Source organism: Rhinolophus sinicus, linkage group LG02, assembly GCF_036562045.2.
Source record: "Rhinolophus sinicus isolate RSC01 linkage group LG02, ASM3656204v1, whole genome shotgun sequence".
NCBI classification, from domain to species: domain Eukaryota; kingdom Metazoa; phylum Chordata; class Mammalia; order Chiroptera; family Rhinolophidae; genus Rhinolophus; species Rhinolophus sinicus.
This window is the reverse complement of record NC_133752.1, coordinates 200709603-200721120: the sequence shown is the minus strand read 5'-3', so window position 1 is coordinate 200721120 and position 11518 is coordinate 200709603. Positions and strand designations below refer to the sequence as shown.

At 60.7% G+C, this 11518-nt stretch overlaps 1 protein-coding gene across 2 annotated transcripts; it reads left to right on the top strand.

Annotated features, from left to right (window-relative positions):
• Positions 1–863: 863 nt before the first annotated feature.
• Positions 864–4203, top strand: ARSA (arylsulfatase A). Of its 2 annotated transcripts, none has more exons than XM_019717835.2 (9): positions 864–1190; positions 1494–1746; positions 1893–2133; positions 2247–2465; positions 2559–2728; positions 3062–3186; positions 3278–3405; positions 3608–3670; positions 3763–3959. In XM_019717835.2, exons 1-9 carry the CDS (start codon positions 1166–1168, stop codon positions 3817–3819), a joined length of 1281 nt encoding a protein of 426 aa, XP_019573394.2. In that variant the 5' UTR covers positions 864–1165; the 3' UTR covers positions 3820–3959. The 2 variants fall into 2 exon arrangements, with proteins under 2 accessions (XP_019573394.2, XP_019573392.2); XM_019717833.2 differs by having other exon boundaries at positions 867–1190; positions 3568–3670; positions 3763–4203.
• Positions 4204–11518: the final 7315 nt, after the last annotated feature.

Sequence of the window (11518 nt, the reverse complement as noted above, 5' to 3'; positions counted from 1 at the left end):
CCATGTGGCATCAGGCAAATTCCAGCTCCCCAGACAGGCCTGGGCTACAGTGGAAGCTATGTCCTGACCCCCCACCCGGGTCCCAGAGGTACTTCCAGGGCCCTGTCCACTCTCCCACTGGCTCCAGGGTCAGTAACCACTGGAAGCCCTCTCCAACCAGGAGCCCAGGTCCTACTTCTCCTGAGGTCCCAGGTCCCAGAGGCTGCCCTGAACGTGTGGAGGAACTTGAGGCCCGAGAGCTGCCCTGGGGAGGGTTGGGGACAGGGGAGTTGCCCTAGGGGAGCTGCTGGGGGGGGCAGTTACTACACTGACCTTGGGGCAGTCAGTCGCACTGAGTACATTAGCCACCTAACAACCTTCCAGGGCCCGCTGTCTCACTTTGAAACAGCTAAACAAACTGGGGACCAAACGATGAAGTCTAAGGCTGTCCAGTGACCCAGCCAGGCCCAGCCATCTCCTCTTCCCATGGCTCTTTCCCACAGGTGTCCCTGGAGGCCGACCAGACCCTAATGCTTCACAAACACACATACAGACATGCGCGGAGCGAAAGGTTTGAAGAATTCGCTTGAAGGAAACGCCAGCAGTGGTTTGCTGGTTCACCGGGCACGCAGGTCCTCTAGGGACCGACCCCCAGACCCCAGCCCCGGAGGTCCGGTCGGCTGGGCCAGCCCCTTGCACCCGGCGCGAACGCCGGAGGTACATCTTACCCGCGCGCCGCCGCCCCAGGCCCGCGCCCAGGAGCCAACGGCCTCGGGTGCACAGTGGACGAGCTCGCGCCCCTCTCCGTCCGGCCGCGCCCCCGCCTCGGCCCCGCCCCCGCCGCGCAGGACCGCCCCGGCCGCCCCGCGCACCCCGAAACCCAGACCGGCCCCGGGTGCGAGAAGGCTCCGGCTCGCCCGCAGGCCCGGGATCCTCCACCTCGCCCGGCCATGCGCCCCTCCCCGCCCCAGGGCCGCGCGCAGTGGGTCACGGGACCGCGGGGCGGGATGGGGGCGGGAGCGGGGCCAGGGCGGAAGTGCCGGTGGCAGGCACTGCTGCCCGCTGTTGGTGACCCGCTCCTTCTCAGCCCTGTACTGCTCTCAACCCACTGCGCCAGACCCCGCGGTTCTGTGTCATGTGGCTTCTATCCCTGATCACGAGCCAGGGCCGGGACCTCTAGGTGAAGATGGTCAGATACCGGCCGAGAATCTGTAGGTGTCCTGGTTCAGGAGGGTCTCAGGGAGTTACATGCCAGGTTATTGTTTCCTGGGTTCTGCTGGGGCCGGGGGCGGGGATGTGGGGGGGTGTCTCCCGTTACGGAGACCGCTGGGAAGGACTTCAGAAAGGCGTTTGGCTCCTGGATTATTTGGGTCTGGGGTCGCAGGGGGAGGGTAGTACCTGGGTCTCAGGGTCTAAGGGAGAATGGTACCTGGGTCTGGGGTCTCAGGGAGGGTAGTGTCGGGTTGGGGTCTCAGGAGCGGAGCTTACTTGAGCCAGTTGCATTCCCTCCCAAGGGTCTCTTGTGACAAGCCAATCTTTGCCGTGTGCCATGGTGGTGCTGTGGGCACTCGCTCTGGCCTTGGCTGCAGGTCTGGCCGCTGCCAGCCCACCTAACATCGTGCTGATCTTTGCTGATGACCTGGGCTATGGGGACCTGGGCTCCTACGGCCACCCCAGCTCCACCACCCCCTACCTGGACCAGCTGGCCTCAGGGGGGCTTCGGTTCACCGACTTCTATGTACCGGTGTCTCTGTGCACGCCCTCCCGGTGAGCAAGCGCACCCACCCGGGCCATCCAGCTCCTCCAGCTGCACCATGGATTGCAGTGGGGTGGAAGAGGGTCTGTCTCCCTGGCCTTGCGTTCGCCTCACCTTCCTTTCTCTCTGCTCACCGGCTCTGTGACTTGCCCTGCAGGGCTGCCCTCCTGACCGGCCGACTCCCAGTTCGGATGGGCCTGTACCCCGGAGTTCTGGAACCCGGCTCCCGAGGGGGCCTACCCCTGGAGGAGGTGACACTGGCTGAAGTCCTGGCTGCCCGAGGCTACCTGACAGGGATGGCTGGCAAGTGGCATCTTGGGGTGGGGCCTGACGGGGCCTTTCTGCCCCCCCATCAGGGCTTCCATCGATTTCTGGGCATCCCCTACTCCCATGACCAGGTAGGAATCGCCAGCGCCCTCAGCTGCCCTCCTGTCCACCTCTGCCAGCCCCCTCCCCTTGACCTTCAGCCCCACCCCACAGCCCAGATCCCTGAATGGAGCCGCTCCCCCAGGGCCCTTGTCAGAACATGACCTGCTTCCCGCCGACCACCCCCTGCGATGGCATCTGTGACCAGGGCCGAGTCCCTATCCCGCTACTGGCCAACCTGTCTGTGGAGGCGCAGCCCCCGTGGCTGCCCGGACTCGAGGCACACTATGTGGCCTTTGCTCGCCACCTCATGGCTGATGCCCAGCGCCAGGGCCGCCCGTTCTTCCTGTACTACGCCTCCCACGTGAGTGGCCCGGCCCCGCCCCCTGGGCCGACCTGAGCCCGCCCCCTGCGCTGTCCGGGCCCTGCCCAGACTAACGACAGTCTCCGCCCCCAGCACACCCACTACCCCCAGTTTAGTGGGCAGAACTTCGCCAGGCGCTCAGGCCGCGGGCCGTTCGGGGACTCCTTGATGGAGCTGGATGCGGCTGTGGGGGCACTGATAACGGCCCTGGGGGACTTGGGGCTGCTTGGAGAAACACTGGTCATCTTCACCGCAGACAATGGGTATGGTGGCGGGAGGGGGGGGGAGGGGGGAGGGGGGAGGGGGACACACTGGGGAATGCCAGTTGGTCCCTCACAGGCCAGGCACTGGGTCTCCCCATCTTGACTGCTGGCCGAGGACAGCAGGATAAGAGGGTCTCAGAAGACGCTGGCCATGTTCTGGTGGCTTTCAGGTGCATGTGGGAGGTGGGAGCACAAGAGCATACAGGTGGTGGTCTTGGTAGGACAGGGAGGGGACAGGCGCGTGCTGGCGGCTTCTGGGCATGCTGTGTAACTTAGACGTCAGGCTTGGCCACCCTGCGCTCCCTGTGGCTGACGACCTCCTGTGTGTGGCAGACCGGAGACCATGCGGATGTCCCACGGCGGCTGCTCTGGCCTCCTGCGGTGTGGGAAGGGAACCACCTTCGAGGGTGGTGTCCGAGAGCCTGCCGTGGCCTTCTGGCCAGGCCACATCGCTCCCGGTCAGTCTTCAGGCCCTCTGCTCAGGGAACCCGGCCCCCTGGCCCCAACCCTGATGGTGAATGGAGTGACCACACAGCCCTCTGCCCCCAGGCGTGACCCACGAGCTGGCCAGCTCCCTGGACCTACTGCCCACCCTGGCAGCCCTGGCCGGGGCCCCACTGCCCAATGTCACCTTGGATGGGGTCGATCTCAGCCCGCTGCTGCTGGGCACAGGCAAGGTAGGGCCAGCGCCCCGGCTCCTCTCACCCCTTCCCTCCCTGAGGGAGCAAATCCAAGTGCTGCCGCCCCAGGGGTCCTGGGTGGGCATGGCCAGGGCCTGAGGCAGGGCTGGTCAGTGCCCAGGGCCCTGCCCCACCCCGTGACCCTGCCTTTGCCCCCAGAGCCCCCGGCAGACTCTGTTCTTCTACCCGGCCTCCCCAGATGAGATCCGGGGCGTCTTTGCCGTGCGGAGCGGGAAGTACAAGGCCCACTTCTTCACCCAGGGTAACTGCCCCCAGCCCTGCTGACCCCCGCGGCCCCAGGGCCTGGTGCCTTCGCTCGCTGGTGTCCTGAGCACAGGTGTGCCCCCTCCCCAGGCTCTGCCCACAGCGACACCACGGCGGACCCTGCCTGCCACGCTGCCAGCCCCCTGACTGCCCACGAGCCCCCTCTGCTCTTTGACTTGTCTCAGGACCCTGGTGAGAACTACAACCTCCTGGGGTGTGCGGCCCAGGTCACCCCAGAGGCCCTGCAGGCGGTGAAGCAACTCGAGCTGCTCAAGGCCCAATTTGATGCAGCCATGACCTTCAGCCCCAGCCAGATGGCCCGGGGGGAGGACCCTGCCCTGCAGGTCTGCTGTCGGCCGGGCTGCAGTCCCTGGCCATCCTGCTGCCATTGCCCAGAGCCCCAGCCCTGAGGGCACTGGCAGAGGCCAGCCCAGGCCCTGCGCCCCAAGGTGTATGGTGGCCATTGCTGGGGCGCAGGTGTGGACGTGGTTTGTACCCGGTGACCAAATAACACCAGCTGACACCGAATAACACCAGGTGTGCTAATCCATCTAACCCTTGTGACCGCAAGAGGCAGGTGTATTCTGCCTGTGTCACAATGGAGAAAGCTGAAGTGTGGCACAGTCAGCGTCTTGTCTGAGGTCACCAGCCAGTAAGAGGCTGGGCTGGGATTGGACCCAGGCATCAGGGCTCTGGGACCCACCCCCTGCTTGGCGATGGGTGTGTCCACTCATGGGAGCTGTGCAGAGTGCCTTTGTGACAGGAACGGGGTGGGGAGGGACAGAAGACCCCAAGGTGAGAGCAGCCATGAGAGCCAGGTTCTCCTGGAGGCCCAGGGCCAGACCTCCTTGGCTCTTATCAGGAACCTGGCTGCAGGTGGGTGATGAGCTGCAGGGGCCAGGTGGGGATCAGGGGGCCGGGCCCGCCAGCTTCAAGGAAGGCAGGTCAACAGCTCCTAAAATAGCTCCCCACCCCACCCCACCCCCAAAGCTCTGCATTTCCAGTCTGGGTACACTTCTGTCCCCTGGCTTCACCTTTGACCCTGTGTGAACCATTCTCCATCCGGCAGACAAAGTGATCTCTTAAAAACCTGTCAGGTTTGGGTCCATCCCTGCTCAGAACTCTGCAGGCTCAGGATGAAGTCCAGACTCACACAGTGGTCTCCATGCCCTCGCCCCGAGGGCTGCCTGACCCCTCATCATGCCCTCTGCAGAGAGGACCTCTTTACTGCCTGCCCACATCTGTGCAGCCATGCCAGGGCCTTGTGAAGTTCCCACGTGTGCTCCTAGGGCACAGGCAGACCCCGCGTGCTCCAGCCGCATTGGTTGAGTGAGGGTAGTGCCATGTGGGTGCTCCAGGCCCCAAAATGGGGCGTCTGTCCTCGTGGCAGACCAAACAGCTGTCCCCTTCTTCACTGGCAGGCCCCACCTTTTCAGTGGTGGTCGATGGCCAGTCAGTCCAGTGATTGGTCCAGCAGTAGCATGTGACCAAGAGTCCTGGTCAGTGGACAGTCAGAGCAGTGTGCTGGGGCCCTGGGCCATCCGGTGGCAGTGAGAGTGGGTCCGTGGTGTCACTAAGCCTGACCAGACATTGTGCAGTGGCTGCATTGTCTCCGGCCCTTTACCTTCAAAGCTCAGTGTAAGGAAGCAAACGCTGCTGTTTAAGCTGCTGCCGCTGGGTCATCTCTTCCTTGCAGGGGAAAGCGGTCCTCTTGGGATGGGGTGTGTGGTGGGCACATGCAGGTGCCTGAGTGTGTCTGTGCTGTCACATGGCGCTGAGGCCCTTCTGTGCCCTCCATGTGACTCTCCCGTCACATCTAGTCTGCTTTGGGGACTGCACTGACCATGCCCCGAGTCTCACAGGGCGGTGGTTCCCTTCAGGACCCCTGCAGCCACTGATGTGGGTCCCACGTGGACTGGGCGTGCCCACCCGCACCCCCCGCAGCCTGCAGCTTCTCTCCGCTGGGGCCAGTCACATCGGGGTGCTTTGGTTTCAGGGTAAAGACAGAGGACCTCAGGCAGGTGCACGTCTGTGTGGGATCTGAGACAGGAGCTCCAGCAGCCCCCCAACCCCTGCACCACTGCAGGCACCTTCAGGTCTGCAGCCACACCTGCAGCGCGAGCATCAGTCCCTTCCTTAGTTCCACATGTACTCACCGCCTAGTGCCCTGCAGTGCCTGGGCACAGGATTCCAGAGGGCCCCACCCCACCCCTGCTCCGTGATGCTAACCGTCTAGCGAAGGACAGGAGACCATCCCTGGGTCTCACACACGCATGGGCTTTCATGATAGAGCCAGCACCTCATGGGTGGGGCGTGTGGACATTGCCTGGGGAGGGACACGAGGGGACGAACGGGTGCTGCCAGTGGTCCCCACCTTGACGAGGGGTGGGGGGCATGGTGCAGACGTGTGTATGAAGCAGTCCAGCTGCACGCTTCAGCTGTGTGTACTTTATGATGGCTTGTGTGTATCTCCTACTTCAGTGGAGATAAAAATGGAACCGTGATGAATGCCACAGAGGAAGAGTGGGGTGTGAGGTGAGACCAGGCAGCGTGCTTCTCTGCCGGCTGACATTCTGTCCCCTGAGTTCAGACCCACCATCTACCTGCAAGAGTCCTGCCACCATTCCATTCACCTTGGTTTTGCAACAGTGCTTTTGGGACTGGAAAAGCCCGTTTGTCATGTTAGCAGCTTTAGTGCAATGCCCCGCCCTCATACAGGCACTGGAGTGTGCAAACATCCCTGCACACATGCACACACTCCTGTCGTGTCCCGAATGCTGTCCCCAGTGGCCCCGCACTCCACTTTCTCCTCTGCTGCTGACGCTACGGCCACTTGCCTGCGAGCCTGACCTCATCCTTCACCTGCCTGGCGGGTGGAAGGAACCGAGAGTGCTGAGGGCCGACAGCGAACCAACAGGGCGGTGCCGTGGTTCCCTTCAGTGTGTCAGGAAGAGAGCCGGGTGACCCGCAGGTAGAAGGCCAGCTGGCCGGGAGACCCCACCCCCCTTCCTCCCCAGAACCCTCTTGCTCATTCCCCCACTCGCCTATCCCCCAAGTGACCAGAAGGGGGAGCAAAAGGGACGTTTCCGTGGAATATTTAAATCAGTCTTTTTGAATGTTTTTAATCAAAAGTGAGTTTGTTGGAGCGCCCCAGGCAAGGCCTCCGTCCCGGGTAGGCCACGCCCCCAGCGTGTGCATTTCACTCAGTTCTAATCTCACTCTCATTTTTCACCCTGGACACTGCCTTTCTGATGCCCCTGGGATGAGTCCTGTCACCTCCTTGACCCCAGACCTGGTGTAGGGGCAGCAGTACTGGGGGGGGGGGGGGGCGGGAAGGAGAGGAGTGCACTTATTTATGCCCCTTAGCCTGCTCCTTTGTGTGAAGACCCCTCCTCAGGGTGGTCACAGCCGTCAGACCCTGGGCATGACCCCCCCAGCACAAACCTCATCCTCCTTGGCAGGCCCCGCAAGCGAGGAGGGAGAGCTGAGCCCCTCCCCTCTGGCATCTCTGGAGAAGGGACCCAAAGGGGAAAGGGGTTGGGGGGGTCATCTGAGCCAACAGGCAATGGGGCCCTGTAGGGAGGGAGCAGGTGGGGGTGGGCGGCCCAGGATTCCGCAGCAAGAGTGGGAACACTTCACAAGGAGCAGCCATTGCATCAGACGCTGAGGGTCCAGAGCCCGCCCTCCCCAGGGAGCCCCCAGTTCCTTGTTGGGGAGTAGCAGCCCTCCAGCCTGGAGGGACTGTCCATCCAGCTGCTGTCCCCGCCCAGAAGTGGGTCTCTAGCAGGTGGAGACCCACTGAGTGGGGAAGGGCCCGTTCATCTGCTACAGCAGACCTGGGCTGCTCATCATCAAGGTGACCACCTGCCCTCTGTAGCGCCCTCATCTTGCCTTCTTTCTCACCTGGGAGTCCAACAACCTCCCAATACATCCCCATTTGGTTAAGTACCCAGAGTCACTTTCTGTGGGTTGGCTGTGCCAACAGAATGATCACTGACAGAGAAGAACACTATATACTAACCCCACGCTCCCAATCCCAGCAAATGTGGGCTGGGGGCAAGCAAAATGAGCCATGGCCCCTGCAACAGGGGATGGATGCTGCCACAAGTCGTGTGCTGTTTGGGGTGCAGGATGGGGCACTGCTTCCAGGAGACATGGAGGCAGAGCCCTGTGGGTCCTCATGTGCCCACACTGCCACCCTCTCCGGGATGTGTCCTCCTGGTGGAGGGGTCACGTGACCTCCTCCCTCTCCTTTGCCTCCCCAGACTGGACAAGTCACCTGGACTGAGACACTTCTCCATGTGAGCTGGATAATCCAGTCCCTCACTGAGGGGGCCCCTGAGGGAGGACAGCACAAGGGCCTGGACACTGGTGGGGCTGAGACAGCAGACTCTGCCCTTCCCAGAGGCTTCACGACCCTCAGCTGAACTTGAGTAAGAGCAAGGCTGCAGACACTGGGGTGGTCGGCCTCCTCTTCAGGTAAATCTCATGCAGGATGCCCCAAAGTGGTGCAGGTGGGTCGTGTGTCCAGGGTACAGGCTATATAGATGAAGGCTGCTGCATTGGTGGCCTGTGGGGCAGTGAGTGGATTCCTGCAGGGGTTTGTACCAGGCCCCTATGTACCAAGGACTGGCCGCTCCTGTCTGCTCCAGATTTGCACAAAGGAAATAAGAAATGAAATCAAAGTTGTTCTTTTGTCGTCAACTCAAATAATGTCCGAGACAGCTTTTAGGGCTGAGTCCTTCAATCCTGTCTGCGAGGGAGGGCGTCACTCATAGGTGCTCGCACTTGACTTTGGCTTCTGTGAGATGGGCTGTAAGCTGGATTTTATGCCAATTCCATAAAACACAACCCCAGGGGGTGGGAGGCACATTCACAAAGAGACCCATGCTGAGCACCAGATCCTGTCCCACCCATGCGTCTCACATCTGCAAACCAGTGGCGGCCCTAAGGGTAAGGAGCCTGGATGGGACCCAGCTCTGCTGGGTACCAGGCAGTGAGCCTAAGGTCCCCTCAGGACGAGACGCCCGGTGCTGACACCAGTGACTTCATAGCATCGGTCATTTCATTGGCTACTTAGCTTTACTCTTTTTGCCTTGACTTCGTCCTTGATCCCCCAGTCTCCTTCTGCCCTCCAGCAGAATAAAACAAAACCCAAGTATAGAAAGGAGACTGAAAGAAAAATACACCAGAACATTAGCAGTAATTCTTTGAGAGCCTGGAAACTGCTCCCTGGGACTCTGTCCCCACAGGGTCTCTAATAAGCAACATGTAATACTTGAAAGAAGACACACTCGGTCCCAGCCTGGCAACGGTGGCCGTCAGCCTCCTCTGCCCCCATCCAGCCATCAGCACGCTCCGTGTAGCACAGCTCTGCGGATTGATTTTCCCGTAATAGCACAACAAATATTTTCTGTATTATTACTGAATATTAGTAAGCTCACTTTTTTCACATGTGCCCAATTAGGTAAATACACCTTAATTTAATTAACCCAACTGGTCAAAATGTAGATTACTTTTGTGTTTTCAGTATTCTGGGGTTTTTTGTTGTTGTTCCCCCCCCCCCCTTTCTTCTGCCTCCTCTCCCCACCTCCAGTTCAAGCTGTTGTTTCTCAGTCTAGCTGACCGCTGATCACTCTTGCTGGCCACCGGCCACCCATGGTGAAACATAGCAGGCCACGGCAGCCCACGCAGCTCACGCCAGTTCACGCCAGCTCACGCCAGCTCACGCCAACTTCCGGCTGCTCACAGCAGCCCAGTTCCAGGGAGAACCGTTGTTCACAATCTTAGCAATAGAGGGCGCAGCTCCCTGGCCGACGTGGGAATCGAACCATCTGCCTTTGGCATTAGGAGCTCGGTGCTCCAACCACCTGAGCCATCGGGCCAGCCCGTTTTTGGTATTCTGAACAACACTGTGTAGAAAGCTTTTGTTTAGGATGCCATCTGAGCTCAACTTCCAGAAGCCAGTCCTGGCAGTGGAGGTCAGCTCACTCAGCACACTGGGTTCCAAGGCCTCGGGCTCGCATGCCAGACGCTGCACAGCTCCGGGAGGACCGGGGATGGGGCTCCAGCCACAGCCCTGCACGGACTCTCCCACAGCCTCTGCTGGGGCAGGCAGGAGCCACCTGACCCACCTCCAGGCCCCCTGCGCCCAGGACAGTAGGTGCCTATGGGAAGCTCCAGGGTTCCAAGGGCAGAAATGGAGGCAGGGGAGAGGGGCCAGAGAGGCAGGGACAGGCCAGGCTGAGGGTCAGCAGGGAGACAGGACAGATGAAGAAGTGGTGGCCCACTCGGGTCTGTTTAAAAGCCTTGGTCTGGTTGCAGGCGCAGCTGGATTCAGGCACAGGTGGAGGCAGGGAACCTGGAGGAGGCTGTTGCACCCAGGAGGAAAGTCTAGGTGCTTTGATCCTGGCAGAGTTGAGGTGATGGGTAAGGGTCAAGGTGACAGCAGGGGTGTGTGCAGGGGGACTCCAGGACTCCGGCTCAGGCGACTGGGACAAATGTAAAACGCAGAACATAGACAAGTCGGGGCAGGTGTAGACAAGGCTCATGAGTTTATAGGATCTGGCAGTTTAGGTCCCAGCACCTCAGTATCTTGTGAAGAAGCGGCCATTGTATTTACAGAGCTCTACAAAGCACCAGCCGGGGACTGGCCATGCGAGTGCCCTGGAGATCAGCTGGCGGGCAAGCTGGGGCACAGCTCATGGCTCAGCCCCGGCTGATCAGATAGACCGCCAGGCCCTTGGCACAGGGAGGTCCCAGGCAAGAAGACCCAGGACTGAACCTTGGTGGGTCTGGAGCTCAGCTGAGCTTGGAGTCCCCGACGTCTGGGAAGGAGCCTGAGATGGACAAGGGCAGTGGGAGAGCGGGCTGGGGAATTCCCACCCCAGAGCCGGTGAGGGGAGGTGGGTGGCAGGTCCCCACAGTGGGGCAGCCATGGGGTCTGAGGGCCCCGCACCGAGCCCAGGTGCAGAGGGGGTGCACATTTCAAACACACACGTCCTGGGGTGCTCTCTGCCTCTTTACAACTTAAATCAGTTGGAAACTTTCAGACCGTCTGCTTGATGTTCTGGAGTATGGTTCACAAGCTGCTTTCCACTGGGCTACTAGTCTGGCGGTGTGCCATCCACGTGCTAAAGGGCTGGGTCATTTATTGACCCTTAAGACTGTGACTATATTTCTGTTTGTTGGCCGCCCTTACTTTGAGTATGGGTATGTGATTTTTATAGACAGACGTTTCCAACTTGTACGTAATGCACTTGTCCATTTTCTTCTCACCCGCACTTCATAGCCTCCACCTCTTTGTCATCCTGCTGTTGCCCTTGTCCTGGGCTCAGGGGGAGGGACCCCAGCCACACTCAGGAGGGCACTGACCGCCACGCTGCCCTCAGCCCCTGACCGCAGGGGTTCACGGGGGGGCAAGGAGCCAGGAAGCCCTTTGTCCAAGGGCAGTATCTACAATCACCCAGGGGCATAGTGGAAAATGCTCACCTCTTTTCTTCTGGAGTTCCATGTATTTTTGAAATACCAACTTTACGATCTAAGCAGATGGACCCGTGCCCTCTCCCAGTGCACATACACTCGTGACACGTACTCAAAGCGTCTCCCCAGCCCGGGGCTCTGAAGGTGGGAGGCACACGCCTTGTGTGGCCACCTTGCGTGACCAGCGCCCTTTCTCTCTGGCCCATCAAGGCTGTTTGGGGAGAAGTCCAGGGGCCTGGCATGATTTCACAGAGCACTGGAGGGTGGAACTGCCCACGGATACCTCACAGGGGTCTTGGTGCCCACTGCCAGGGTTGCACCTGGGCCCCTGGCTGCGTATCTGTCCCCACAGAAACACACACAC

Excerpts from the sequence above, each read along its gene's own strand:
- ARSA (XM_019717833.2), top strand. The coding sequence starts at position 1,166 with ATGGTCAGATACCGGCCGAGAATCT. Across the intron at positions 2,466-2,558 it reads TCCTGTACTACGCCTCCCAC|CACACCCACTACCCCCAGTT; the intron begins GTGAGTGGCCCG and ends CTCCGCCCCCAG. Across the intron at positions 3,671-3,762 it reads GGCCCACTTCTTCACCCAGG|GCTCTGCCCACAGCGACACC; the intron begins GTAACTGCCCCC and ends CCCCCTCCCCAG.